The sequence below is a fragment of the Scyliorhinus torazame genome, chromosome 28, assembly GCF_047496885.1.
Source record: "Scyliorhinus torazame isolate Kashiwa2021f chromosome 28, sScyTor2.1, whole genome shotgun sequence".
Classification (NCBI taxonomy): Eukaryota; Metazoa; Chordata; class Chondrichthyes; order Carcharhiniformes; family Scyliorhinidae; genus Scyliorhinus; species Scyliorhinus torazame.
Genome location: NC_092734.1, coordinates 22,895,056 through 22,922,245, shown reverse-complemented (window position 1 = coordinate 22,922,245; position 27,190 = coordinate 22,895,056). Strand labels below are relative to the sequence as shown.

Sequence of the window (27,190 nt, the reverse complement as noted above, 5' to 3'; positions counted from 1 at the left end):
CCTGGAGGAAACCCACGCAGACACGGGGAGAAAGTGCAAACTCCACACAGTCACCTGGGGCCGGAATTAAATCCGGGTCCCTGGAGCTGAGGCAGCAGTGCTAACCACTGTGCCACCTTGCTCCATGGCACTATTATGGAGAAGAACAGGGGAGTTATCCCTGCTTCCCTGGCCAATATTTTATCTCAATCAACGATACAAAATACAAAGTACCTGGTCATTATCACAGTGCTGTTTGTGGGAACTTGTTGAGTGTAAGTTAGTCGCTGTGTTTTCTACATTACAACAGTAACAGGACTTCAAAAGTACTTCATTGGCTGTAAAACACAGACATCCGGTGGCTGTGTAAAGCTCTATACAAGGGCAATTCTTTCTTTTGATTCCTGCAGTTTTAACAGGTCATTCACGTAATGTTATCTCACTATTTACTCATTTTTGTACCTTTTCAGTTTCCCATTTCCCGGTTTCCCAGTTGCCATTTTCCTTTTCAGACTTTTTCTCTGAACATTGTTTATGATTTTTTGAAAGCTTCCCTGCTTTCTGATTAACCATTTCTCATTTCAGACTTTGTATCTGCATGGATTCTTTGGATTTTCGGGTTAAATGAAAAATGAAAATGAATGAAAATCGCTTATTGTCACAAGTAGGCTTCAAATGAAGTTACTGTGAAAAACCCCAAGTCACCACATTCCGGCGCCTGTTCGGGGAGGCTGGTACGGAAATTGAACCGTGCTGCTGGCCTGCCTTGGTCTGCTTTCAAAGCCAGCTTTTTAGCCCAGTGCTAAACTAGCTCCTAATCATTTACCATCCCTTAATCATTTTGTGGAAATATCTCCACGTTTTAACAGAATTACTGCTCAGCACCAGCATGAGCTTCGCATTAAATAAAATAAAAATTATGGGCGGGGTTTTTGACGCAACCCACCGTACTATTGGTCGTCGGCGGGATCTTCTCGTTCCGTTGTTGTCAACAGGTTGTCAATGAAAGCATCCCTCATCGCTGCAAAACCCAAGGTGGGGTGCACCATCGGCGGGACCAGAAGAACCCGCCAGCATCAACTCCTAGAAAATCCTGCTCGTATATGCTTACTTGACAGAGGAAAAAAAATTGTGTTTGCTACTGGGTTTTATAACCAAGAAAGGGGGCCTCAGAGGCACAACAGTTGAGAATATTATAATATAAACTGTGGAAGAAAAAATTATTGATTTTTTAAAAATCAACTCCGAGCTCCTAACCTAGAATACAATACAATTCCAGAAATGTTCTTGGTTGGACAATATTTCTATTATTTTCAAACACTCTTAGAATACACATCAGTTGAACATGTACGGATTCTGATCAAAATACACAAAACAATCTACCATAGAAGAAATGTAATGTGAAGTACAATAAATATTGTCTGTTGAAGTAGATAACTCAATAAATTAGCTTGATGCAGGGCAGCTCAGTGGTTAGCACTGCTGTCTCATGGCACCAAGGTCCCAGGTTTGATCCTGGCACCGGGTCACTGTCCGTGTGGAGATTGGAAAAAATTAATTGGGTACTCTAAATTTAAATAAATAAATTAGCTTGATGCATTGATGGATCAGCCTCAGCTTTTACCGTTATTCAACATGCTCAGAGTTCTTGCTGCTGATGTGGACAACGGCAAAGTTTGCAGGTTGGATCAATTAGACTATATCACCTTGGTACAGGAAGCCATTCAAGTGGGGGAAGTGATAAGGACTGTGGTAGTGATAGGGGACGACATAGTGAGAGGGATAGATACTGCTCCCAGGAGGAACAATCAAGAGTTGAGAAGGTTGTGTTGCTTTTCCAGTGCCAGGGTTAAATCACCTTCTTGTGGCTGGAGGAGTGCTTCAAGTGGGGCGGGGAAAGGTCCAACTGTCATGGCCAACATTGCAGCCAATGAGAAATTAAGTATGTTGAAAGTGTTTGAGAATCTAGGGCACTAATTAAAAAGTAAAACCTCAAAGGTAATGATCTCTGGTTAACAACCCAAGCCATGTGCAAATTGGCATAGCGTCAAGTAGATCAGAGATTTGAATGCGTAGCTCAGTGTTGTGTATGACTGCATGACAGGGTATTGGGAGAGAAGGAGATGTTCCATTGGGAAGGGCTCCATCTAAACTGGCCTGTAACAAGTGTCCTGGCAAATAGATAACTAGGACTGTAGTTAGGGACTTAAACTAAAGAGTGGGATGGTGGATTCAAGAGGGGAAATTTATAAATCTAAAGAGAAAAGCGACAAAGCACTGCAGTTTTGTATTTGGGTAAAGATAAGGAAGGAACAAAAAGCTCAATGGTTATAGATCAGTGAATAATGTTAAAACCATGAAAAATGTAAAAAGCTAAATGATAGGTACTTTATCTTAAGCACAAAGCATTCTTCATAAGAAGATAGGTGAATTACTAGTACAAATAGAGTTAAATGGGTTTGATCAGATAACCATTACAGAAACTTAGTTGCATGGTGACTAAGATTGGAACTAAATATTCCAGGATATTTGATGTTTTGAAAAAGAAAATGTAAAAGGAGCATAAGTAACATGAGAGTAACGGTCGACATGAGGACAAAAGTGATGAAGAATCTTGGCATGGAAGAATAGGAAGTTGAATCAGTATGGTAGAGATAAGAAATAACAAGGATCGGAAAAGAGTGGTGGATGTTGTTTATTGACCCCCTAACAAAAACTATATTGTTGGAAAGAATATTGAACAAGGAATAAGAGGAAATTGTAACAAAGACAATGCAAAAACTATAGGGACTTTAATCTTCACAGACTGAAGTAGTTTGGAGGACGAGTTCATGAATGCATTTAAAACCGTTTCCGCGAACAATATGTCATGGAACCAACAAGGAAGAGACTATTTAAGATATTTTTTGTATAATGGGTTAATTAGTAATCTCATAGTAATGGATTCCCTGGAAATGACTGATCATAATATGACAGTGACATGTTTGACATTTAGCTGCTGTTGTATGAAGAGTCAAAGGTGTTGCTCCTTTTCACCAAAACCTTTATTTCACTTTAACAGACTCTGCACAAAACTCTTAACATCACATCACCTGACACAAAGGCCACCTGAAGCTCCTTAACATATCAGTGTCAAATAGTGGATACTTCACATAAATGAGACAACTAACTGGAATGTCTCTTAACCCATTACTTAACAGTCTCCCCGTCCTTGGAGAAAAAAATAATTAGGTGAAATCAAAATTACAAGAAACTCAAAAACACACACGCGATTTCCCCCCTTCTTTTTTTTTCATTTTGGATGAAGAAAAAAAAGTCACAGAAACAGGCGCCCTTCATTAACAATATCCAATAGTTTCTGTGAGCTAGCCCCTCTTTTTGTAAAACAGTCTGACAATTGATAGCTACTGCCGACCCATTTAATTTTTGCTATTTCCCCTCTGTCCAACATCTGCTTCAAACTTGCGATGTCTATCCTTAACCTTTTTTCATTGACACTTTTTGTAGAGTGCACATTTTCCCACAGGGATTTGTCAGTGTGACATTCAATAGATATATTACCCAAATCCCCTAATCCCAAAATTTCTGTCAATATCTGAGATATATAAAAGGGCATATCCACCGCCTCTACAAGGCTTAACGTCTCAGCAGCCAAAGTGCTTTTGACCACTCTCCTTATTTTCTTTGTTTCCCACACAAGAGGGCAACATTTACCATTGTTCCCCAAAAGGAAAATTATAAAACCTCCTGCGCTTGAAACCCCATCACATAAATTTGCATAGGACGCATCGCTATAAACTATGAGTTTCAAGTGCCTACGGTCACCTAAATCCGGGAACCTCAAAACACACTCCTGCATTTTTAGTTTGACCAACGCTTTATTTGCTCTTATTATGTCTTCCACTTTGGGATCATTCATTTTTGTACTCAACTCTAAGACATCAAAACTCACATCCGGTCTAGTCTGTCTACCTAACCAATTCCGTTGCCCAATTAAACTCCGTAGTTGCTCTTTCTCCATCTTTGAAACCATTGCGTCTTTTTGTGAATCCCGGCCACGACTAATTGCTGTTGGGCTGATGCTTTCCAAATACGATTGCTGACGTAAAGTTGCCCCTAACTTAGTCTGTCCGATTTCCAATCCAATATATTTAAATGCACCGGAAGCATGACTTCCAACCCTGAATTCTTTCCTCAAACCAGAGATTACAATAGCTTCAAAATCACTGGTCCGACCCGACAAAAAATCATCGACGTGCATCATAAAGATGCCAGAAAGATTTCCTTTATAGTGCCAGTAAAACATTGCCGGATCTGCTTTCAACTGGCAACAGCCTAACTTTAACAAAACTGACCTTACCGAAAAATACCAGACTCTAGACGCATCATTTAATCCATATACACACATGTTCAACTTCCAGAGTATCCCTTCTGTGTTAGCCGCCTCGTTAGGAAGACAGAGAAAAATGGCTCTCTGGAGCTCATGCCCCTGCAAGAAAGCAGCTTTTGTATCTCTAGATTTGCATTCCCATGCCTTTGTGGCCAATAGAGCCAAGAAGATCTTGAAAATAACCTTTGCTGCCGGAGGTGAATCTACCCTTAAATCCTGATCTTCTAAATTTTCTTCAAATCCCCTTGCCACAAGCCTGGCTGTTGCCTTACAAGTTCCATCCGGAAGAACCTTTTCCGTGCAAATCCATCTGTGGGATAGAGCTCTTTGTCCCCTATCAGGTATTTCTGTGTGTACACAAATTCACTCCAACTATGCAGTTCTTGCTGTTTGGCATCTTTGATAACTTTTTCATGTAATTTATTGGAAGCCACCAAAATCTCACGTGAATGTGGACTTCTACTCCTATTAGTATTCATAGCCTTACTCATGTTCCGAGACCTTGATAAACTACATCCCCTCTCCCTCCTGGTACCTCGTTCTGTACTGGTGCTGCTTGATCTTTCCCTTCTGCTGTGGGATGTCCTTTCAATAGTTCTTGACCTTTTCCCGGAGAACTGTTCACTGTCCGATGTACAATCTGATCTGGGACTGCGTTTCTGTGCCCTCCATTTTTGAACTTCGTGTTCCCAGTCCATTGTCTTGACTCCTTCCCCTGAATGCTGTACATTCAACCAATGTTTATACTTTCCAGTGGCCTTCCCTGCTCTACTAATAACAGTTGCATCCTTCCATTGACTAGACCCTTCAGGCAAGTATGTCACTTTTGTCCCAACTTTTGGCAGTTGTCCTTTTGGAAAAATGGCCTGTTCTAATTCATCAGAAGTGTTGTGTTCCTCTACAGAAACCCTGTCTATATCAGTTAACTGGTCCTCATAGTTCTGTAACACTTGCATACCAGATGACCCTGGTTCCTCGTCATGTCTGTCTGCTCTGTCTAAATTTGAAAATTTGTAGTCTGTATCCATTATCCTTGATGAATGTACCCTAACAGTTTGATTGCCATGTTGCAAAATAATTGTTTTGCCATCTATGCCTCTGATCTTCCCTGGGCCTTTCCATTCATTAAAATTGTCTCTCTTATTGTATACTATGTCTCCTTGCTGAAAAATGGTATTTGATGGCCGTACATTATGCCTTAAAGCTCTGCGAATTCTTTCAGAGACTTCTGCTTCCAAAAAGGCTTTTCTACTGTTATGTAATGCATTTAAATGTTCAGCAAAGGCAGAGCTAATTATAGTCCCTTCCCAAGCTGGAGGTTGGTCATCCAAAATGAATGGAATTTTAGGATTTCTACCAAACACTAATTGATAAGGACTATAGCCCCCAACCCACCTGCAATGAATTCTTTGCATGTACCGCCCATGCTAAAGCTGAATTTAGCCTGCAATTTGGTCGATCTGCCAAAATCTTCCTAAGCATGTCATCGATGACAGCATGATTTCTTTCACAGACACCATTACTAAATGGGCTTTCTGCAGCCATATTCATAACTGTGATATTCACGTTTTCACACATATCCCTAAACTCACCATTAGCAAATTCTCCCCCATTGTCCATAAGGAATTTTGCCGGTGGGCCCATTCCTGTCCCTATCCATTTTTCCACGATTTGATCCAGAATTACTCTCTTTTCTTTACTTCGTACAATCGTTGATTGACTAAATTTGGTTGCTAAATCTACAAAAAACAAAATAAATATATTATTGGCTTTTTCACAGATCTTCAGGTCTATGGCCACAATGTCAGAAGCAAAGGTATCTCACTTGATACAACATCCGTGCTATTGAAATGATTCACTCCGCCAATATTGCAAGGGATCACCACTCTTTTCAGTGACTTCAGAGTATTATCATCTCCGAACCTGAAACTTTAAAATTCCTTAACCTTGTTACGATTTTCAACATTCAAGGAGTCCAGGTAACATTTTAACCAGTCAATTCCACACACAGATGATGTGCAGCCACTGTCCAATACAGCTCAATTGAAGGATTCTGCAACCAACACCCTAATTACCGGCGTAAAACTGCTTGTTAATAGGACAATGCCTTCTTTCTGGTCACTATCTTTTTCCTCTTCTGACTCTTCCGTGTCATGTGTCGCTTCAAACACTCTATTATAACATGTTGGGCAGGTGAAAGCATAATGGTTTTGAGAGTGGCATCGAAAACATCGATTTATCATGCCCCGTGCATTTCTGGGGTTCATCTTCCTATTGTAGGTTCTAACTGGGTTTCTGGCTTCATAGTTTCCGGGTCCCGATCTCCTTCTATAGTCTTGGAACCTGTTCGTAGCCGTACGATTTCGTCATCCTGTTAGTAGTGTGTCTTCCATATTTTGCTTTATTGCAGGCTGACCTACTTGGGTCATCAGAGCCATCGGAATGAAATGTTCCCCAGAAACGTTTTTAAAGCTTCTGTCATCTGATCGAATATGGTATCCTTATCCGCAAACTGAACTCCTGTCAAAACCAGGAGCCTATCCATGTTGCTCACTCTAGCACAGTCAAGTAATTCAAAGGCCAACACAGACTGTGGAAATGCCAGGCTGTGTTTCTGCAGCCTTTTATATAGCCTGCCAAATTCCATTATATAGTCTTCAATGGAGAAATCCTCTATTTTCCGGAACCTATCAAAATCCGACCATGCTTCATACGCACTTAACAAGTCATCCTTCTTATAAATCTTATCCATATAACGTAATAGAGTCTGCAGACCTTCCTCTGTGTCGAACTCTTCCAACTCCAGCTCAGAAAACACTTTGCTCCGGATTTGACTGTCATAAAGTAGCGAAAGAGCCAATGTGATACCTTGTTTTCTCATTCCCAAGGCAGTTGAAGTTACCTTCATCCACATATCTACTGCACTTCTCCATTGGTCGTATGATCCCCTTTCAGAAAATAAGGGGGGGGGGGCGGTAGTCATAACTGGCCATCTTTAACCTAGGTTCAGCCATATATCTTTGGGTTTTTTTCTTCTCACTCACTCCTTGGTTTGGTCTGGAAATGTTGTATCTTTCAACCCTTCACAGTTGCACAGCAACCATCCTCTGCTACCATTTGTTAAGACGTTTAGCTGCTGTTATATAAAAAGTCAAAGGTACTGCTCCTTTTCACCAACACCTTTATTTCACTTTAACAGACTCTGCACAAAACTCTAACATCACATCACCTGACACAAAGGCCACCTGAAGCCCCTTTACATATCAGTGTCAATTATTGGATACTTAACACAAATGAGACAACTAATTGGAATCTCTCTTAACCCATTACTTAACATGACATTCACCTGGAGTTTAATAGTGACACAAAAATCCAAAACTAGTGTGTGGAACTTAAATAAAGTCAATTACATAGATATGAGGGGCAAGTGGACTGGGGTAAATTGGGAAATAGTCGATGAACAATGGCAAACATTTTACAAATAATCAAAGCACCTTAAAAGTTAAGACAGGAGAAATTATAATGGAAAATAAGGAAATGGCAAAGATATTAACAAATCAAGGAACAATTACAGAATTGTAAATATTTTGCAGAAAACAGTGGTAATACAGAGCCATGGTGTGCATTCTTGCTACTTTTCAAACACTCTTAGAATACACAGATACGTTGGTTAACTTTTCAGGTGTAGACCTTTCAGACAATGTCTAAATATCTACCTGTCTATTTTCATTTCAGATGTTATCATTGAGCATTGCTAGCATTTTGCTTTTTTTGCGACTTTGTAAGCAGATATTTTCTTCTATGTTAGTCCAGATTACAGCCTGATACAGAAACAGGGATGAGATCCTCAGCATTGCTCTTCATGGATTCAGGCTTTACATTCAAAATATTGCTAATGTCAACCAACAGCAATACCTTTGACCAATTACAGCTTAACCTGGTATCTCGCACCAAATCTTGGCCCAGATTTTGTGGTTAGCAAGGTAAGGCCAGTGACTTTGAAAAAAAATGATCACAAAAATCAAACAATCTCTGTCTTCTAAAGTCTTGGCCATTGACATCATTAGCTTTTCAGGGCCATTGGGGGCAGTTAGCAGTAATTATGAAGTTTATATTTCCATTTCATTCAGCAAAGTATAACTTTTTCAAGGGTTTTTATAATGGGCCAAAAGCACAGGAGTGGACATCCTCATCAATTGATTGCCACAACACACCCTCTGGAGAAGAGTAGGATTGCTGACAGCAACTTCTTTGAAGTTGCTGTCAGTTTCAGTGGAGTAATGATGGTTAAAAGCTGAAGGTTTTGCTCACATCATCACTGCAAAGTCCAGACTATTAGGTTTGCTTTTTTTTTTAAAACAGACAAATTAAATGGAATTTAGCACAAACACACTAATGGACCATCTCTTTCTTTTTTTTAAAAAAAAAATATGTTTTATTGAATTTTTTTTCCCAAACAACAATTTTTCCCCTCTTACAAAGCAAACGCAACAATAACAATACAGAAATTTTTAACAATACACAAGTAACAAAACCCCTTTATCTTTGACCTAAACTAACCCCCCCCCCCCCCCCCCCCTCCCCCTGGGTTACTGCTGCTGGTCATCTGTCTTCCCTCTAACGTTCCCCTAGGTAGTCGAGAAATGGCTGCAACCGCCTGGTGAACCCTTGAGCCGATCCTCTCAAGGCAAACTTTATCTGCTCCAGTTTAATGAACCCCGCCATATATGGACCATCTTTTTCAAAAGGAACTATAAAAAAATATAAATTTAGAGTATCCAATTCTTTTTTTTTTCCAATTTAGGGGCAATTTAGCGTGACCAATTCACCTACCATGCACATCTTTTTGTGTTGTGGGGGTGAGAGCCATGCAGACGGGAGAATGCACACACCCCACGTGGAGAGTGGTCCGGGGCCAGGATCGAACCCGGATTCTCGGCTAATCCAGATCTCTTGATTTCTAACATATACACTATAATTATGTACCTTATATTAACTAATTAGAGGTCATGCTTCAGTTGCACAGGGCGCCAATGAGATCACATTTGGAGTACTGTGTACATTACTGGTCACTTTATTTATGGAAGAATATAAATGCATTGGGAACAGTTCAGAGAAGGTTTACCAGACTAATACCTGGAATTGGTGGACTGTCTTATGAGGAATGGGTTGGCAGGCTAGGCTTGTAACTGTTGGAGTTTAGAAGAGTGAGAGGCAACTTGATTGAAGTCCAAAGATGTGCAGGTTAGGTGGATTGGCCATGATAAATTGCCCTTAGTGTCCCAAAAGGTTAGATGGGGCTACTGGTTTTTGGGGAGAGGTGTGGGCTTAGGTAGGGCGCTCTTTCCAAGGGCCGGTGCAGACTCGATGGGCCAAATGGCCTCCTTCTGCACTTTAAATTCTATGATACATCCTGAGGGGTCTTGGTAGGATGGATGTAGAGAGGATGTTTCCTCTTGTGGTGGAATCTAAAACTCCGCGTCATTTTTAAAAAATAAGGAGTCACCCATTTAAAGTGTAGACTTTTTCAAATTTAGAGTACCCAATTCTGTTTTCTAATTTAGAGGTAATTTAGTGTGGCCAATCCACCTACCCTGCACATCTTTTTGGGTTGTGGGGGTGAGACCCACGCAGACAGGGGGAGAATGTGCAAAATTCCACATGGACAGTGATCCAGGGTTGGGATCAAACCTGGGTCCTCAGTGCTGTGAGGCAGCTGTGCTAACCACTGCACCACCGTGCTGCACTCATTTAAAGGGAAATGAGGCAAAGTTTTTCTCTCGCAGGGTCACAAGTCTTTGGAACTCTCCTCCTGAAAAGATGGTGGAAGCAAGTATTTGAATATTTTTAATGGCAAGGTGGATAGATTCTTGGTAAACAAAGAAGTCGGCAGGATGCAGACTTGATGTTAAAATCAGATCAGCCATGATCGTATTAAACGGCAGAGCAGGTTCGAGGAGCTGAATAATCTACTCCTGCTCCTTGTTCTTATATATCTTTCAAGGCTGAAAAGCCCCATTTTTCACCTACAATACTCTAACCTTAATAATCCAAATTGAAAACAGAGTTGAGGAGAAACAACTTCTCCCAAAGGATTGTGAATCGGTGGAATGCGCTACCTCAGAGTGCAGTGGTAGCTGGGACAGTGAGTAAATTTGAGGACTTAGACAGATCTTTAATTGGTATGGGGTTGAAGGGTTATGGAGAACGAGCAGGGCTGTGGAGTTAAGGTCATGAGATCAGCCATGATCGAATGGCGGAGCAGACTCGATGGGCGAAATGGTCTAATTCTGCTCCTATATATCTTATGAATCTCCAGGGCTTAAACATTTCCCTTGTCCATTGGTCAACAAACTGAATGCGGTACTTAGGGGATTGTCAAACTATAGGGCTGTAAAATGTCAGCAGTACCTCCCTATCAATGTCTTTGTGTAAAGACCATGCTGTAAACAAAAATGGGGAAATATATATTTTTTTAATTGACAAAATACGAACAGAAATCCTTGTGATAGAAATCATGTTTCCAATTCAAAAGATCATTTTAGAAAAGTTGATAAAGCCCCACATAAACATAACAAAAACCAGAAACTGTGGGTGGCAGAATCACATTAATGTTAATTCCATGTTTTAATGGGAATATAAATGGTCTCATTGTTACCATATGTTACTTCAGTTCATGATGACATTCTGCGCAGGCTGGTAAAGCCTAGACCCGTGCAGTAGCCAAACCGTAAATACGTTTTTTCGTTATTATAAAACATACAACGTTACTCAACAATTGCGGAACGCTAAAGACAGCGATGTTTCAATAAACCACCAGTGTTTGTTTTCTAAACTCAGACGGTGTAATGTACCGGAATGGTTTTTTTTTTTTAAACGGGGTAGGAGACACGTGAAGGTTTGCAGGGATGACAAAAAAAGTCTGCAACTTGCGTCGAAGTTCAGTACATGTGTGCAATGTGCCAACGTACTTTCAAACGCGTACGCGGTGAATACGGATCAATATGACCTTTGTGCAGTTAAATTACTCGAGCGATAGTTGTGATTGTGGGACGAGGAGGGTGGGTTTTTTTTCTTGAGGGAGGCCTTTGATCGGATTAATTTGCAACGTTGGTTTGTCAAAAGGGCTGATTTTTCAGGGCGAGACACAATTATTTGGGACCGGGTTGTTCTTTTTTAAAAATTGACTAAACTGGTTAAGTTTCACGAAAACTGCCTTTTCCACAGGAAGGGAAAGGTGTTGAAATTTGAACTTCCTTCCCGAACCCTCCAGGCTGTTTTTCTTCTTCTTGTTGTTTGGATTTTGTCCTGCGACCTTGAAGGAAGCAGGAGGAGAAGAATCGAGAGCGTGTGTCTTGGCCAACGTGGTCAGGTTTCCAATCGAGCTGAAGCCGGCGAGCGGCAGGAATCACCGCCCGCTCTGCTGGGCAGGCACCACAAACACTGCCTCCTCCTCAATGGGAACCTCAGGCCAATTCAACCCCACATCTCGGGGAGAAGCAGACGGCACTTCTGCAGGAGCACACTCGGTTTAAACGTCTCTCTCTCTCTCTCCCGATGCGAAAGGAAAGCTCTGGGCGACACAATGAATGGAGCCAGTTTGAACAGACACCGACGAGGGAGGATTGGAATTGTACTCGCGTCAGCCATCGTTTAAATTCAGCAACTGTCACTATTTAAATATTAACCCGAGTGTTAGTCACTTTCTCTGCCCCGGGGAAGGGGGCGGGGTTTTTTTTTACCTGAGGGAATTGTGTTCCAGTTTGATTTTTTTCGCCGGCTGAGGTCCATCTGCTGCCATCGCTTCCCAACTCACTCCGGCGAGGGGGGCGGGGCTGCAGGGGTCGCGCGCCGGTGGAGGGGGCGGGGCTGCAGGGGCGCGCGCGCGCCGAGAGGACGGGGCTGAGCTGGAGCGAAGGCGCGCGGGTCTGGAGCGAAAGGGGTGGGTCTCAGCAGCTGAAGCAGGGCTGGGGGCGAAGGCGCGACAGAAGGGGGCGGGGCTGGAGCGATAGCGCGAGAAAGGGGCGTGTCCGGAGCGAAGGGGGGTGGGGCTGAACAGTTGAAGCGCGGATGGAGCGAAGGCGCGCGGCAAGGGGGCGGGTCCGGAGCGAAGGCGCGCAACACGTGGGCGGTTCTGGAGCGAAGGCGCGCGGCACAGGGGCGGGGCTGGAGCGAAGGCGCGCGGCACAGGGGCGGGGCTGAAGCGAAGGCGCGCAATACGTGGGCGGGGCTGGAGCGACGGCGCGCGGCACAGGGGCGGGGCTGAAGCGAAGGCGCGCAATACGTGGGCGGGGCTGGAGCGACGGCGCGCGGCACAGGGGCGGGGCTGAAGCGAAGGCGCGCAATACGTGGGCGGGGCTGGAGCGACGGCGCGCGGCACAGGGGCGGGGCTGAAGCGAAGGCGCGCAACACGTGGGCGGTTCTGGAGCGAAGGCGCGCGGCACAGGGGCGGGGCTGAAGCGAAGGCGCGCAATACGTGGGCGGGGCTGGAGCGACGGCGCGCGGCACGAGGGCGGGGCTGGAGCGAAGGGGGTGGGGTTACCCCTATTAAGACCGTTAACGGACACTGTTCAAAATCAGGACAAGGAGAGAAGTTGAATATTTTTGCACTTCTGTAATTTTGAAGTTGGAATATTTTCTATGAATAAAGTGCACATTTATAGAAAACATAATCTCTTTACATTTCGCCCAGTCCCGGGGCAGCGTTGTGAATAATTCCAGTCCGAGACACTCGCTTTGCCTATTAGCAGGAATGTGATGAAGTTTTCAGGAACTAGAGACTAATCATCTGCCCAGAGCTGCGAGCAACCCGGCAGTAAAATGAGCAGCCACATTTAAAACACGCGCGCTACTTTAATTTTCTGCAAAAAAAATATTGAAAGTCGATGTGGGAAGAGGGCGGGTGGTCCGATCATCTGATGAAACGTTAAGTGCATCCAGACTGAGCGAGAGAAGTGAAAGACCTCTATCCCAGTCATGTCTTTGTATAGACTACAATACAATAAATTAATATACATCGTGCCACAAGACGTGAAATAAACACGTGTATTGTCTTCAGTGGACAGAAGCTGTTTTTCATGCGGGGATTTATAAATAATTTTTTGTTTTAAACAGGAGCTGCTTCCGGCAGGGCCGCCATGTTACCCCGGCCGCTGCTGCACTCGATGTTGGTCAAGGCTGCTGGCTGTGGCCGGAGACACAGCTTCGCTGGTTAAGGAGGGGCACAAGGGCCAGTCAGCCGGAGGGGAAAAATGATCCACAGCCTGTTCCTCATTAACCACACCGGCGATATCTTCCTGGAGAAGCACTGGAAGAGTGTAGTGAGCCGCTCGGTGTGTGACTACTTCTTCGAGGCCCAGGAGAAGGCGGGCGAGGCGGACAATGTGCCGCCCGTCATCCCCACGCCCCACCACTACCTGGTCAGCACCCACAGGGACAGGATCTTCTTCGTCGCCGTCATCCAGTCCGAAGTGCCCCCCCTGTTTGTCATCGAGTTTCTCCACCGAGTGGCAGAAACCTTACAGGTCTGTGCACAACACCCGCAGAGGAATTCAACCCAGAGCCGCTGGCAAGAAATCAAAACCAGCCCAGTCCTTTTTTTTATTTTTGTCAATTTGTTTCAACGTTAATAACAATTGCGATTGAACCTCGTGCAGTTTACCAGAATATGGCTGTTAGGCACTCGAGTCAAATAATTGTGGGTACAAGTCTCCCCTCCCCTCCAGGGGTGCACACTGCAATACAAGGGCACAAGTAACAGTAGACAATACGGCCTAGTCGAGCATGCAATGTCATTCCATATAAATTATGGCTGATCTTGGGCTTCAACCCCGCTTTCCTGCCCCCAAACCCTTTGATTCACTGTAAGCCCAAGAACTTAAGAGTGCCACATGCACTGGCAGAGAGAAGCTCCCTTTCAGCTGAAACATAAATGAGAAGGCCCTGTCTGCTTTCTCAGGTGGACAAAAAGATCCTGCGGCACTATCCCAAAGAACAGGGTAGTTGTCCCTGGTGTGGTGGCCCTCCATCAACATTATTACCATATTGTTGTAGACTAGTGGTGGGCAGCCTGCGGCCCATTGGGTTTCTGAATGCGATCAATGAGATATTTTGTTGACTGTTGCGCACATGCAGGGTTGCCAGGTTCTGCTGGTTTCCATCTGCACGGTTCTTTTCCACACAAATATTACTAAAATGATATGCATATAAAGCAAGGGCTTGCAAAGTGAGGTGCATGTTGATTATACACAATGACTAAGAGCCTTATGCTCCCTTTAAATCCAATCAAAGCGCTGTTATGGTTTAATTGGCATGCCTTGCCAATTCTAGGTACACAAGCATAGTACCTATCCTGGGAGACCATCTTGGCTACAACAGCGGTGGATGAGGGAGGTTGTGTTTTTTAATGTTGCTTTAAATATTTTGTTTTTGCCATTTGAAGTTGATGCCGATTCTATTACTATATGAATGATTAAGCATTTTCCATAACTCATTGTGAAATATTTAGCATGTATTTAAACTTATTCTTGGGGTTATGGTTGGTGCACATGCCCAATTTCAATCTTATGGCCAAGTGAGATGAATGAGGGCCACTCACAAAGCCAGTTTGTCAGCCTAGGTTGCCCATCACTGCTCTAGATAAATTGGTTGCTGCATCTCCTACGCAACAGTACTTTTAGCTGTAAAGTGCTTTGGAATGTCCTGAAAGATGCAATGAATTTCAAATTCTTCAGTATAGACTAATAGATTAGTTAAGAAATTGTGTTGTGACTAATTGTTCTTCAGGACTATTTTGGAGAATGCACTGAGGCTGCAATTAAGGATAATGTTGTGATTGTGTACGAGCTCCTGGAAGAGATGTTGGATAATGGTTTTCCATTGGCTACTGAATCCAATATCTTAAAAGAACTCATTAAACCTCCTACAATTCTGCGTTCCGTTGTTAACACTATTACAGGTAAGAAGCAGTTCTCCTACCTTATCAGATATTCTGAACTATGAGAGGTTTTGATAGAGCAAGGAGGAAGAAATTGTTTCTTTTGACATGTGGATCAGTAATCTAAGCTGACAGAATTAAAATATTTTATAAAATAACTTAATTTTATTTAGTGAACACTAACCCCTGAAGCCAAGCGATAGCCTCATTTGCTGAGTTTAGCGTGCTTGGTCTGTAGAGGGGGCACTCTTCAGTAAATGTGTAGTTTTATGTTTTGTTTTTGTCTCCCAAGTGTAGAGGGAGTTTTTACTGAGGGTCCAGCAGGTTGGCTGCATAGGGGCCTTGGCCTATCCTGAACATGTTTAACAAGGACCAACTCTCTCCGTGGTAATTTGAAGTCTGCCACTCAACAGATGGGGTTTGTCACAGGGAACCTCTGACATCTTGTCTTTCCCATTCCTTCATCCAACGGATGTCTTCTGGTAGATTTTGGGAAGGGTGTTTCCATGTGAGGCACTGAGATAGTAGGTGGGATAAACATAGAACATGGAGTGGCAAGTTAGGGGCAGCACAGATGTTTCAACAAATTTTTGTCTGTTAGTGGATATGTAGCGGAGTGATGGCTATGTAGGCAGGAAGCCAGGGAAAGGATGTTGAGCGGAGGGTGCTGGTTATGACATGCATTGTTGCATTCAATTGAGTGTCAGCAAGATGTGTGTGACATGACCTTTGCCCGACAGGTGCACAGCACTCTGCTGCAGTGTATGACTGGGCAAGTGCTGAGGCTGGGAGTGTTGTGACAGCAGCACCCCACGTAGCTCCCACAAGTTTGGTTCGTAAATTGTTCTGGTTTTGACTTTTTTTAGAAAATATTTAGTTGAGGCATTTATAATTTTTAACACTTAAACAACAACATCCAACAGAGACAGAACCCACACCAAAATAACCATCACCCCCCCCCCCCCCGGACACAAACCCCAACCAATCTGGCTTATAAATACTCACCGCCAGCTCTTCCACCATTGGTTTTCCTACCCTTATTTGTCACTTTCATGCCCCCCCCCCCCCCCCCCCCAAACAGTCTAATTTTTCTTGAAGTCGATGAACGGCTGCCACCTCCGACGAACCCCTGTAACGACCCCCTCAAGGAGAATTTAATTTTCTCAAGCCTGAGAAACCCTGCCATGTCACTAACCCAAACCCCCGACTTGGGGGGCCGAGTCCCTCCATCCCAGTAACCAGGGAAGCAAAGGCCAAAACGTCGGCCTCTCTTTATCCCCCCCCCCCTCCACCCCCCCGGCTCCCGGGTCTTCCGACACTCCAAAGATTGCCACCTCAGGAATCGGAGCCACCCTCCCTTGCAGGACCTCTGACATGACGTCCGCAAATCCCTGCCAAAAGCCCCTCAGCCTTGGACACACCCAGAACATGTGGTTTTGACCTTTTGCTGCTGCTTTCTTCCAACATTCCCAGGTGGAGTGTCACTCCCAGGTCTGTTGAATTGGGATCATGCCTATAATCTCTGACCATCAATGTAGACAGGTTATTATTTTTGGCACTGGCGTTGTGGGAGTGGAATACACTGGATTTGAGGGATTCAACATGAAATGCAATGTAGTGGTCTGTCAACTTTGTAACAGCAAAATAACTAAAGGCGAATGGAGAGACATTTTTTCTACACAGGGTTGTTACGATTCGGAGAATGTTAGCTGAAAATGGGGTGAAATAGATTCCATTGGAATTTTCAAAAAACAATTAGACATGTACTTGAAGAGGACTAATGTACAGTGTTATTGGAGAAAAAGTTGGGTTGTAGAATTAAATCAGGTAGGTCTTTCAGGCTTACTGATTGCCTTCGGGGTGCACGTTACTCTGATTGCAAAGTTCTATTTGCATGCCAATGTTACACAATGCAAAGTTGGTGTGCAATAGAAACCTCTATCTTAAATGGTACAACAATGTAACATGTTAACTCTTGCTTGAGCTTTTGATGAGATAACAGTGTTGATGAGGGTAATGCTGTTACACAAATGTATGTGATGAAGTACAGTACAATAAGTGAGCAAAGCTAGATCTCAGAATAAAAAGGACAGCAGCATATTGGCTGAGTGCCAAGAAGCAAGAGTTTTTCCGAACTGGAGGAATGTTTGAGGTGGAGTTCTCCAGGGTCAGTTTTGGGATCCCTACTCTTTTTATATAGTGACTTTTTAAAATTTAGAATACCCAATTTGTTTTCCAATTAAGGGGCAATTTAGCGTGGCAAAATCCACCTACTCTGCACATCTTTGCGTTGTGGGGGTGAGACCCACGCAGACACTGGGAGAATGTGCAAACTCCACACGGACAGTGAGCCGGGATCGAACCCGGGTCCTCGTCGCCGTTAGGAGCAGTGCTAACTATTGCGCCACCGTGCCATCCCTTCAATGGTCCTCTTTAATGGCAAACGAGAGGTCCACAACCACACATCAATGCTGTCCAGATTACAGCTTAAGATGGAAAATAGGTTTTGGAGAGTCACATACTCAAGGATTCCAGCCATGTATGTGTTTGATAGTGTAGCTATGTGTACCTGCCTTTGTATTCATTGGATATTGTAATTAGGCAAGTGTGTATATTTTCTGTAATTGATCAGATCCTTCTGTGGAAAACTGATTAAGTAATTGAAACAATTAGTTTGGATTGGATACTGATTATCTTCAAATAAGTGATGTGTTTTTACTAGAGGGGGTGCAGAGATGCAGGATGTTACTTGGGATGGAACATTTAAGTTATGAAGAGAGGCTTGGGGTGTTTTCACTGGAGCAGAGGAGATTGAGGGGAGACCTAATTGAGGTCTAAGATGATGAGGGTGGTGATGGTCTGGAGTGCACTGCCTGGGAGGGTGATAGAGGCGGATTACTTCACATCCTTTAAAAAGTACTTAGCACGTCATAACATTCAAGCTATGGGACAAGTGCTGGCAATTGGAATTAAATAGGCAGGTCAGGCGTTTTACATATGTCGTGCAGACTTGATGGGCCAAAGAGCCGCTTCAGTGAAGTGTAAACCGTGGTATATGCTAATTTATTGTAATCGAACAAAAGGTACAACTGTGTAATCCTTAAATCAGGACTCCTCTAGTGTGTACACCACTAGTTGGAGAGCTGAAGCCTGTGCTCCTTTTCTGGTTTTCGAGAGTGAAGTACACTATAGCTGAACAGTTGTATTTTTCTCCCTAATATTGAAGGCCTGAGGTGAGAGTAATTAAAGACAAATACAGGAACAAATTGGGGAAATATAAGGCTGGGAATTGCAAAAACAATTAAAAAGTATCTCTAAGTGAAGGGGAGAAGGTTGGATCACCGAACAAGACCAAGACTCAATGTCACTGATTGTAGGAGCTGCTTCCTTGGTAGTTGCTGCATCCCCGGCCCCAGGAATAGCTGTCTCCGAGAATTGAACTGCTGTAGTTGCCACCTCCCAACTCGTTCTACCACCCATCGAGGCATTTTCCATTCATCAACTCCAGGCGTCTAAAAGTGATGAAGCCAAAACCACAGGCGCCACTGGCGGCTATGGCTCTCGGCAGTACAAGCGGGGAGAGGCTATTCCCAGGGCCAGGGAAGATGCAGCTCCCACAACCAGTTAAGTCAAGTCTTGTTCGGAGATCCAACCTCTTCCCATGTTCCAGAGGGGGAGGCTGGTGGCTGCTAATCCATCCAGGGTGAATAATTCTGGTTTTGAGGAATAAACTCGGCCCTGACCTATTCTATAAAAACGGGATTTGCCTGTCTGTGGGAAACAGAACTGTATATAAAATAGTTTCTGTTCAGAAAACTATGTACAATATTCAAGTACACTATCATAAGAGATGAAGTCAAACATTTCTAAATGTTTAATTGTTAGGTAGCAGTAATGTGGGAGATCAACTTCCCACTGGGCAATTATCCAATATCCCTTGGCGAAGAGCAGGAGTCAAGTATACAAATAATGAAGCTTATTTTGATGTTACGGAAGAAATTGATGCCATCATTGACAAATCAGGTATTCAGTTTATTTTGTTTCCTCTGCAACCAATCAAATTCTACAACTCTTTTGTCAAATAAACTATTTCAGTCCACACCACTCCCTATCTGGACACTTTGATAAGACTTAATATATGCTACACGTTAATTAATTTTGTTTCTAAATAATTTTATTATTTCTTTCCTCAAATGTGGGTGGCACTGGCAAGGGTGCATTTGTTGCTCATCCCTTAGTCGGCCAGTGTGAGTCAACCACATTGCTGTGGATCTGGTGTCTTAAATAGGCCAAGGATAGCAAATTTCCTTTCCGAAAGGACATTTAGTGAACCAGAATTGGCGGGGCCGGGGGGGGGGGGGGAGAGAGAGGTGCGGTTACATGAATAATAGTCCCATGGTTATTATTACTGAGACTGGCTTTTAATTGCAGATTTTTAAAATAACTGCCATGGAGATTTGACCCCATGTCCTCAGAATATAGAATCATAGAATTTACAGTGCAGGAAGCCATTCAGCCGATCGAGTCTGCACTGGCCCTTAGAAAGAGCTCACTACTCATGCCCATGCCTCCACCATGTTTGCATCTTAAGTGGCTTTTGCTTTTTTTTTTAATGCCAGGATCAACTGTCTTTGCAGAGATCCAGGGTGTGATCGATGCCTGCATCAAGCTAACTGGAATGCCAGACCTCACCCTTTCCTTTATGGTAAGTAATGTACTTGTTCATTTTGCACAATTTTGCCATTCAATTAACTATGCATCCTTAAAATGCTAACTTAAAACTACAGCTCTTTCTGAAATTTGTATTTTATGAACTGCATGAATGCATTAAATGTTCAGATGCCAATTACTCATGCCTTAACTCCAAATTTTCATCCAACTGTAGAATCCCAGGCTGCTAGATGATGTTAGCTTCCATCCATGTGTCCGCTTTAAAAGGTGGGAATCTGAACGAGTTCTCTCATTCATTCCTCCAGATGGAAATTTCCGTTTGATGTCTTACCATGTCAGCTCACAAAAGTAAGAAACGTTCTGGCTTTCTAAAAGAAAATTAACCAGCAAAAGTCCATTCTGGGACAACAAATAGAAAATAGACGTGATGAAAAAAAAAATCCCTCAAAATAGGAAAGTGCTAGATAGAATGTGATATTCAAACTATTCTTGCCTATTCATTTCACATTCTTGCCATTGCCAACTAATTGAATATTGATAAATTAAACATAATAGCAGGGAGCACATTTAGAAATTGAATATCTTAGGGTGAAAAAGGGGAAAAATCTGTAGACTATAGTTGATTGTTGGGAAGTATGTTTCCCGGGGTGTTTATTTGCTGTAACCTGTTTTGATGCATGTTTGTAATAAAATACATTTAAAAAAGAAATTTAATGTTTTTGTAACTCAAATGGCTCAGGTTTATGTCAGTTCACCAGTAACATAAAATAATCTTGCATTCTCAGCACATGGCTCTAATTGGTTTGAGTTTTGATTTCATAAATTCTTGCCTGTGGCGAGCATCAACATTTCTTTAACCTCTATTCTCACTGCTACAACCTTGCATGTTAGATGGAATGTACAATGTCATTTTACAGTATCCTTGCAAGAGCTACAGGAATACCAGACCAGGAGGAAATATTAGGAAGCTGCCGGGGAAAGATGGGATTGAGGTGTTTTAAAATCGGAGAAAGGTAGCGGAGTCTTGTGAAGGACTCCAGCCGAGGCAACTGAAAGCTAATTTTACCTCCTTTTTAACCAAGCTTTTGGCTATTTGCCCTAAAATCTCATGCGTGGCTGGGATTCTAATTTTGCTTTATAAGCCCCTTGCAATGTTTAATTATGTTCCAGGTGCTATTTAAGTTATTGATGGGATTGAGGAAAGGAGAATGAACAGGATAGAAACAAAACACAAGGGTGTAGCATGGAGATGTGTTGTTGTTTTTGGAGGCACAGTGGACCAAAGTCATCGAGGGAACTTGAGAACTTCAAGGAGGTTAGAGGAATGTCTACGGATGTGGTTTAAACAGACTTCCAGAGGCATTCAATAAGATTCCACACAATGGAAAAGCAGAATACGGTGGATGCTGGAAATACACAGCAGGTTATGGTAACACCTGTGGAAACAAATAGAATTAACAATTCAGGTCTGTCACCCTTCATTGGAATTGTATGTTCATGGAATTTATTTACCTGGGTAAACAGTAGGAGAGAGTATGGATAATGGGTATGGACTCATTGGAAGGAAATGATAAGTGGTGTGCCACAACGATCAATTATGTGACATGAATTGCATATGACAATATAAAGCCATTTGTAGAAGTTTGACAATGGGTGATATTAATGTAAACAGAAGCATAAAATGGCAAGACATTGATAAGATTACATGAGTGGACAAAACTTTCGCAAATGAATTTTCAAAACAGGCAAGTCAAGTTATCGATTTTAGACCAAAAAAGGATATGTTTTTTTTTAAATGGTGAAAAGCTATAAATAGTGGAGGTCTAAAGAGACTTGAGGTTCATTGCACATAGTTCACTTAAAATGTAGCATCAGATACAAAGACAATCAAAACTGATGGCGTTAGTTTTTATATAAATAAACACTTTGCTACAGCTAGACAAAGTCCTGGTTCAACCACATCTTCGTGCAGTTCCAGGCACTGCCCTTTAGAGAGGATATATCAGCCACAAAGCGCAGTGCAGATTCACCAGAATGTTACTCGGGCTGAAAGCAGAATGTAACTCAAAAAAGGAGATTACATTAACTGAGCTCGTCTTCCCTGGAATGTGGAAGGTTAAGGGGCAACTTGATTGAAGATTTTATAAAGAAATGGTGTCTGTTAAGGAGTCCAGAACAGGGGATGGAACCATTCAGGAGATAATCTCGGAAGCATTCTTCCATGCCAAATGTGGTCGTGTGGAACATTCTCCTGCAAAAAGCAATGAGGTTCACTTCAGCCGAGTGCAGGTGCAACTCCTTTTAAAAGCTTCATACGTTGAAACATTGTCATTTCAAGATCAGACTGAAAGTTTTTAAGGCTGGTTCTTGACTTAGTTTTGCCAATGTATAATAATCAATTCAACTTAGTGATATCCTCAACTTTCCTTTGTGTTCTGTCAGGGGACAGAACAATGAAAGGAGAAGTTACTGACCACTGTTGTATTGCTCCTCCGTAGTAGAGAGAGTAAGGGTTTACTGTTTGGCCTGGCAACTGGGAATTAGATCCAAGGAAATCTGACATGGAAATAAAGTAATTTGGTGGTGGGGAGTTGCAGTTATGCTTTAGGTAGTCATATATGCAAAGCATTTAGTTTGCTTTAGGCCAAGATAAGCTTGATATGATCTAATAAAAATATAGAATCTGAAATTAGTCTTTGTACTTTCAGCTTGGTGGCAATACCAGTTTATATAAAACACAATATCAGCTTCAGAGAAAGTGGATCTACAGGGCGATTTGATGTAACAATTGGACCAAAGCAGACCATGGGAAAGACTGTGGAAAGTGTTCTAATGATTATTCATATGCCTAAAGGAGTGCTCAATATGACTCTTACTGCAGCACAGGGCACTTATACATTTGATCCAGTCACCAAGGTAAGTTCCAGCTAAGTTAATGTAGTTATTGCTTTACAATGTTGCTTAAACATTGATACTGTAGATTTCTGCTATAAACATCTTAAAGATCAGCCTTAAAATGACATTCATTTCTCAGTAATGAAGAGAGAAGTAACAGATTTAGTGATTCAATGACTCTTATGGTTCCCCCTCAGATGTTAATTTGGGACATTGGAAAAATTACCTTGCCAAAGTTACCAACACTCAGGGGAGTGATTAGCCTACAATCCACAGCACCAAAACCAGAAGAGAATCCAACAATCAGTGTTCAGTTTCGGATCCAGCAACTTGCAGTATCGGGTGAGAAGAATGTTTTTTTAACAAAAAAAAGGCAAATAAGTTACTTAGTAGGGTTCTGAAGAGAGTCACATTGGGCTCAATGTTAGCTCTGTTCCTCTCTCCACAGATGCTGCCTAACCTGCTGAGGTTTTCCAGCATTGTTTTTATTTCCGATTACCAGCATCTGTAGTATTTTGATTTTATTTATTAGTGTAGGATTGTTGACTTGTACGTCAGGTTGCATATCATAAAGCATATGGATTAGTCCAAATTCAAAATTTACAAAACATCTAGGAATACCAATCACATCCAGTGAAAAGGAACTACTGCCTTGTTTACCTTCTCTTGCTGTCTAGAATAAAAACACATTCCAACTTCTATTACTTCTAAATTCCCTTCAATGTCAAGGGCATCTCTGTACACATGAATCAAAAGAGGCGAGGGTAGGACGCTGGATTTGAATCTGGTTTGAAGGGAAATAATGGAGAGTAGAAGCTAAGAGAAGTTCCCATAGACAATGGGGTTCTGTTTTTGCAATTGCTTCTATCTACCGCAGAGACTTTACAACAAAACAAATCTGAACTGACATTGCAGAGTAGTACAGAGGCCGTTTTGCTCAGTTGGCTGGACAACTAGTCTGTGATGCAGAGCAAGGCCAACAGCACAGTTTCAACTTCTGCACCGGCTGAGGTTATTCTCAACCTTGCCCGAGGTGGCGATCCTCAGGTTAAATCACCACCAGTCACTCTCACCAACACAGTTCACTTGGACTGTGGTGACATGACTTGAATTGACTGATACATCTTGAAGTTGTGAATAGCACTATAGATTCAAGTAAGCGCCAATGTTTTGAGGTGCAGGGCTCAATAGTGGTGTTGAAATCTGTAGAGGATAGTAAAATACACGTGGTAAATAATAAAGGATCAAAAGAAGCAAGGAATCTACTGAGATGGTGAAATAGCCAAGTAATATTTTGGTCAATAATAAGAGGAAGTGAGGAGAAGGATTTGACAATATTAAAACAACATCTAGAAGCAAAGATTAGCAAAGATTATTTAAAAATAAAATCTCCCATTGAAGTTAATGGTCTGGGATAGAGAATTAGAAACAGATCATGAGTGAATGCTTCAGAATGAAATGAAAGGATCATAAGGTGACATGGATATGATAAGTGTTCTTTCAACAGCCATTGGAGATCACCTCTTTTACACCAATACCATGGACTCTGGGAGCAGGAGGGATGTACAATTGTAGACAGCACATCTTATAAATCATTTTCTCTCTCCAGAAGTAAAGTTGGTACATTATAATTCTCACCCTGTCAACAAGCATTTTGGTTAATGAACAGGCAGCACTATGTGGAATTTAATTACTAACTTAACCAACTTATGCTTTTAATGTGACCAAATGTGCCCATCTCTGACTGATTTCCCCCTTCTGCACCACTTTATTGCACATTAGACTGACTCCAATCAAGGCTATACTCAATACCACTATTCTAGACCCGTTAGGATTCTAATGTTTACAAAATAAACATTACCATTGGTGACTAAAATCTTCTTAACGCTCTTGCATCATGAAATTATGTTTTTAATGTAAATACAGCTTTGCCGTTCCACTCAATAGAGATAGACATGGATTTAATTTTAAAAGAAGGTATTTTTGCAAAATAGTGGTGGAATTGTAGTATTCATTTGCTTCCCTCCTAGGTTTGAAAGTGAATCGACTGGACATGTATGGAGAAAGATACAAACCATTTAAAGGTGTGAAATATGTTACCAAAGCAGGAAAGTTTCAAGTTCGGACATGAGGGAAAGAAAAAGTTTCACATTATGCAATTTCCAAGTCTTAATCTGCATTCAGCCACAAATAATATACATTAATTTTTTTGAAAATTTAACACTGTCTCACACTATTTCAGAATTCCAAGTGCTTTAATTGGAAAAGGGAAAACAGAATGCAAATTATTTCTATGGTAGTTGTGATTAACCCAATTGCAATAACAGGAGAATGAACCAAATTGGCTATAATACATTGGGTGAATTGTTTTCTAAGGGGCATTGATTCTTCACAAAAGATAGAATATGCACACTATTAGACATTCTAGTTTTATACTTTAGTTATACAAGATGTTTTTATCTTGTGCTGTTCAGAGCCCAAAGATAATGTTTTAACTCATGTAATTTGGCATAGTAGAAATTATGAACTAACAATGCCAAATTGTAGCAGGAAATCTATTTTAAGTACACATTACTGCTTTTGATATGCTCAGACATGTTATAAAGCATTCAGAATAGAGCCGGTCAGTGTGCCAACTAAACTCTCCCACGACCAATGTTCAACATGGCTCAAGACACATCAGATCAATGCAATTTCTAAATACACCATCTTGCACTATGAATGTTTATGTGCCTGATAGCATTTACTAAATGAAGAGAATACTAACACTATTGGTGCAAGTACTTTTCAAAGAGTTAAACAAGTACCGAGGAACATAGAATGCTAACTTGTGTTTAGAAATAGATTTAGTACTTGGCTTTGGTCACACTTTGTACTTTTGAATGTGTGATTTAATTGTCTCAATAAAATTAGTTATATTTCAATTTGACTTTTGTTGCCTTTTATGTTTATGGGAAAGCACAAGTTACAGGCTCAGTCCATTTTTAGCATTCAGCAACTTATTTTGACATATTAAAGAAATAGGCTTTGAACAGATTCTGCATGATGAATCATATGCACTCAAAGGACACCTGGCGTATTCGCCACAAGACATAAACTTTAAATAATATGCTCCTAATTGGCCCTTTCGACAGCTGCCTGCCACCCTTGATTGAACTGTGAGCCTGTATCCAGGCCAATTTAAGGGGTGACCCCATAAAAATAACAATGAATGTTTCCCGTCTGGGTACATGTTCAGGACCTGGAAACATTGACTTCTGTGTACGTGATGGGAGTTTTGGGAGCAACTTGTGGTAGAGCCCACTAGGGAACAAGCAATTCTGGATTTGGGGATTGTGTAATGAGGCAGACTTGATTAGGGAGCCTAAGGTGAGGGAACCCATGGGGGACAGTGACCGCAACATGATAGAATTTACCATGCAGTTTGAAAGGGAGAAGCTGGAATCAGATGTATCAACTTTATAATTGAAAAACGGTAACTATTCAAGACATGAGGGAGGAGCTGACCAGAGTTGATTGGAAGGGGAGCCTAGCAGGGAAGACAGTTGAACAGCAATGACAGGAGTTTTGGGAGTTATTCGGGAGGCACAATAGAAATTCATCCCGAGGAGGAGGAAGCATGCTAAGGGAAGGACCAGGCAACCATGCTGACAAGGAAGTCAAGTCACCAGAAAAGCAAAGGAAAAGGCATATAATATGGTGAGGATTAGTGAGAAGGCAGAGCATTGGGAAGCCTTTATAAGCAAGCAGAGTCTATTATTAAGGATGACATTGCTTTGGTGGTGGCCCACAGCGTTGAGGACCCGGGTTCGATCCCGGCCCCTGGTCGCTGTCTGTGTGGAGTTTGCACATTCTCTTAATTGTAGCTGCAGATATATTTTAATTGAAATGTCACATTGGGTAGCACAGTGGTTAGCACAGTTGCTTCACAGCTCCAAGGTCCCAGGTTCGATTCTCGGCTTCGGTCACTCCTGTGTGGAGTCTGCACGTTCTCCTCGTGTCTGCGTGAGTTTTCTCCCATAGTCAAAAGATGAGCAGGTTAGGTGGATTGGCCTTGTTAAATTGTCCTTGGGTTAGTTGGGGTTACTGGTTTACGGGGATGGGTGGAGATGTAGGCTTAAGTGGAGTGCTCTTTCCAAGAGCCAGTGTAGACTCGATGGGCCGAATGCACTGTAAATTCTATGATGATCTATGATATCGCCATGTTTCCTGATCTATCACAGCCAACAATAATGCAAAATTTTGGTCAATGTGCAGATTGCTGCATTGTTTGGTGAAACGGTCATAAATAATAGTATAACCCAACAAAACAGTTGACT

At 42.1% G+C, this 27,190-nt stretch overlaps 2 protein-coding genes across 10 annotated transcripts in view; one reads left to right on the top strand and one right to left on the bottom strand.

The window, feature by feature from the left end:
• The window catches only part of LOC140403578 (adenosine kinase-like), a 314,037-nt gene extending 301,824 nt beyond the window's left edge, over positions 1–12,213 (bottom strand). For all 8 annotated transcript variants that reach the window (XM_072491639.1, XM_072491640.1, XM_072491645.1 and 5 more), the window contains exon 1: positions 12,112–12,213. In XM_072491639.1, coding sequence (XP_072347740.1) covers positions 12,112–12,170 — 59 coding nt within the window. In that variant the 5' untranslated portion in view covers positions 12,171–12,213. The remainder of the gene's footprint in view (positions 1–12,111) is intronic.
• Positions 12,214–13,370: 1,157 nt separating this feature from the next.
• On the top strand, positions 13,371–25,795 carry LOC140403577 (AP-1 complex subunit mu). 2 transcript variants are annotated; one of them, XM_072491638.1, is made up of 8 exons: positions 13,371–13,893; positions 15,155–15,326; positions 19,191–19,328; positions 19,943–20,010; positions 20,191–20,324; positions 22,685–22,892; positions 23,069–23,213; positions 24,902–25,795. In XM_072491638.1, the coding sequence occupies exons 1-8, from the start codon at positions 13,621–13,623 to the stop codon at positions 25,000–25,002; spliced, it is 1,239 nt and encodes a 412-aa protein (XP_072347739.1). In that variant the 5' UTR covers positions 13,371–13,620; the 3' UTR covers positions 25,003–25,795. The 2 variants fall into 2 exon arrangements, with proteins under 2 accessions (XP_072347739.1, XP_072347738.1); XM_072491637.1 differs by having other exon boundaries at positions 13,374–13,893; positions 19,925–20,010.
• The last annotated feature ends 1,395 nt before the right edge of the window (positions 25,796–27,190 follow it).